Consider the following 3,678-nt stretch of genomic DNA (forward strand, 5'->3'; position numbering starts at 1 on the left):
GTTTTTTGTCATTTAGTGAAATCGGGCCGAGCCAAAAAATTTTACTCGAAGCTTAGCCCAATTTTAAAACAGGCATTATTTTTTTGCCCAAACCTATTTTGTGAAGTCTATATTTTTATTCAAATCTTCCTACTTTTCGAGCCGACTTTAGGTCAATGCTAGGTGACTCGAGGGATAAGCAATCATATTTTTACACCATAAGCCTTACCCAAAACATCATTGTCCAACACGTGGCTTTTCTTTTTCTCTTCCACATCCTTGTATTATAGGAATTATATTAAATTAGTTCATTTATTATTAAATGGATCATTTTGATTATATAATATTAAAAAAATCAAACAAATTTAAATTATAACATATTTAACATTTATCTTGAATTTTTTTTAATTGAAGTTCAATTTCAAATAAAAAAATTTATTTACAGAACTATAAAAATTTTAAAATATTAATTTTGTTAAATAATAATTGTTAAATCTATTCAAATTTAACAATATTTAATTTTTTTAATAGCACATAAATTAAATTATCTGGGGACTAATTTGATAAGTTATGAAGTTACATACACAAAGAATAAAATAATAATTAAATAAAAGCGGCAGTCAAAAGGAAGAATCCGACACTCACCCACATCTGCAATTCTGTTGGCCACAGCGAGAGACTGAAAGAAACAAAACCAACGAACAAAACTGAAAAAGCCCACTGAAAAACCAAAGACGAAAGCTCCCTTCTTTTTGAACAAATACACAAGACCATGGAAGACGAACCACACCGTTGTTTTTCCTTTCTTCCAACCTTCCTTCCTCTTCATATACTTATTTATACACCCAATCCTGTGTTACCTGAACCCAAAAGAACCAAATCAGCGGCAGTTTTTTGCATATCTTGACGATGATTATTTCCCGATTTCTAAGACGAGGAATCTCAACTTCCACCAGCCCCACTCGACGACGGTCATGGTGGGATCATGTCACTCCGGCTCTTAAAGACCCCATCAATGCTGTCACCGACGCCTTTCTTGCTGATCCTTGTCCTTACAAGATTAATCTTGGAGTGGTGCCTTTTTTTTCTCTCATCACAATTGCTTGTTCAATCTTTAGGGGATAGCAAGAATAATCTTGGGTCTGGGATTTTTCAGGGAGCTTACAGGGATGATGAAGGGAAACCGGTTGTGCTTCAATGCGTTAGAGAAGCGGAAGGCAAGACTGGGGCTACCAATTTCCTGTGAGTTTCTTTTTCATCATGTTAGGATATTATTATGGGATATTATTTTTAGGAATATATTGTACATTATTGTATATATTTAGGCATATCTTTCCTGTTCTTGTCATTCTCATTTATGACTCTGCCAAATCATGTTAAGTTCTGAAATTGTTTGTCCTTTTTAATTATTAATTTTGTCTTCATCCCAAACTCGGCAGCAAAATCTTATTCTCACAATTTGATTTCATCATTTTTATATCTAAAGTCATAATGTCTTCTTCTCTGGTCTTCTGAGATGCATTGGCAGGGAGTCGACATCTACAGCTATTAGCTCGAAATTGGTTGAGGAGAGTGCAAAATTGATATATGGGGAAGATTCGGATGTCATAAAAGAAAGGAGGTTTGCCGGAATCCCGGCTCTATCTGGAACTGGTGCATGTCGTATCTTTGCCGAGTTTCAGAAACAATTTTACCCTGATTCAACAATATATTTTCCCGATCCAACATGGTCTAAGTAAGTTGTCTTGTACCCTTTTTCATTCCATTCTATTGTTTCCAGTTATACAAAACCTATGGTGGAGTCACATTTTATTCTCGTTCCCCAGTCACCGCAATATTTGGGGAGATGCTCATGTTCCGGACCGAACCTTTCACTATTACCATCCTGATTCTAAGGGTTTAAACTTTGTGGCACTCATGGATGATGTCAAGGTACAATATTTGATATTGCATTTGCATTTTTGCAGCCGTAAACTTGTACCCTACGGAACACTACAATATTGCGTACTTCTGAAAATACTGTTAAATGTGTCAGCTATTGACTGCTTTTGTTTTATTTTATTTTATGGTTCCTATAGAATGCACCAGATGGTTCTTTCTTCTTACTTCAGCCTTGTGCCATAACCCAACTGGGTTGACCCTACGGATGAGCAGTGGCTAGAAATCTCATCTCTGTTCAAGGTAATGGCAATAATTATATCATGTTTGAAACATAATTTCTCTTATATCTATTGTTGCTTCAAAATTCTTGCCTTGACCATGTTTTAGGTAAAGAATCATTTTCCCTTCTTTGACGTCGCTTATCAAGGTTTTGCAAGCGGGGATGTAGAGAGGGATGCCCAAGCTATTAGAATTTTTCTTGAAGATGGCCATTCAATCGGTTGTGCGCAATCTTTTGCGAAAAACATGGGTTTGTATGGACACCGAGTGGGTTGTCTCAGGTCAGCCAATGTTCTTTATATTCCGATGGATATATATATATATTTACTTCTCTGAACTTGTACCGTGCATATAATCATGTAAATGTAATGTATATGCATTTATCCACTATCACCACCATTAACCTTGCTCATGTAAGAGAGCATTAAATCTAATAATATCAATGGTAATTTATTGTTCACTAGGAGGCTCAAGTTTTCAGCGATCACTCTGTATTCTGGTTTGGTCCATATGATTCTTCAGTAATCTTACCCGCAATGATTGTTTCAGTATTCTCTGCAATGACAAAATCCAAGCAGTGGCGATCAAGAGCCATCTAAAGCAGATTTCTAACACTATGTATGGCAGTCCACCAATTCACGGTATATCACTAGTCTCGAAAATCTTGAGCAATCCAGACATTAAGGCCCTTTGGCTCAAAGAGGTTAAGGTAAGTTTCCTAGTCCGGTTCCTCCTCTTTACCTTATTACAGGGACGATTGGCCTGATGCATGTGTAATCATACCTACTTGTTATAAGGTCATGGCAACTCGTATTCAAAGAATGAGAGCTACTCTACGGGAAGCTCTTGAGAGATTAGGGTCTCCCCTCAATTGGCAACACATAACTAACCAGGTCAGTAATGTAACCAGAAATTTTCTGGATGCTCCTCGAAATGCTCCTGTATTTTGCATATTAACTCATCAGGATATGCAAAATTGCAGGTCGGAATGTTTTGCTTCTCTGGATTAACTCGTGCAGAGGTCGATCAGCTTGCGAAGGAATTTCATATATACATGACACATGATGGACGCATAAGGTATATTTATCATATAAAACATCGGTTTAGTTCTTGAAGGTTAAGGCTTGTTACTCTGTAATGCCTTACAATTATGAACTAATCTGAACTTCGTCATGCGGTAACATGGCAGCATGGCTGGTGTGACCACAAAGAATGTCGATTATGTAGCAAGAGCTATTCATGAAGTCACTGCCTCCGATCGCGACATCAAGATATTACATAACATTGGTGCATATAAGGTTAATACTGATATATGCTCAACTTCCCTTGGTACTAAAAAAACAAGAGCAAGGGGAATGAATTTAGCCTTGTAATATGCACACACATATAATTCTTTCAGGTTGTACCATATATGTTGCAGAAAATTGAAACTTTTTTGTTTTGGAAAAAGAAAGAAAGATGACATTCAAACAAGTTAAGACATCACAAAACCTGCATTTCTATGTTTTCAAATTTTCTAAGGAAAGATTATTTTTTATA

At 36.3% G+C, this 3,678-nt stretch overlaps 1 protein-coding gene across 1 annotated transcript; it reads left to right on the forward strand.

The window, feature by feature from the left end:
• The first annotated feature begins 534 nt into the window (after positions 1 to 534).
• On the forward strand, positions 535 to 3,678 carry LOC107896758 (aspartate aminotransferase, mitochondrial). The gene is given in 11 exon segments (XM_016822025.2): positions 535 to 1,053; positions 1,136 to 1,221; positions 1,508 to 1,714; positions 1,806 to 1,911; positions 2,058 to 2,101; positions 2,103 to 2,160; positions 2,248 to 2,420; positions 2,689 to 2,848; positions 2,937 to 3,032; positions 3,122 to 3,216; positions 3,329 to 3,678. Coding segments are annotated over 11 exon segments (1,374 nt in total). The 5' UTR covers positions 535 to 888; the 3' UTR covers positions 3,513 to 3,678.

This window comes from Gossypium hirsutum, chromosome A10 (assembly GCF_007990345.1).
Source record: "Gossypium hirsutum isolate 1008001.06 chromosome A10, Gossypium_hirsutum_v2.1, whole genome shotgun sequence".
NCBI classification, from domain to species: Eukaryota; Viridiplantae; Streptophyta; class Magnoliopsida; order Malvales; family Malvaceae; genus Gossypium; species Gossypium hirsutum.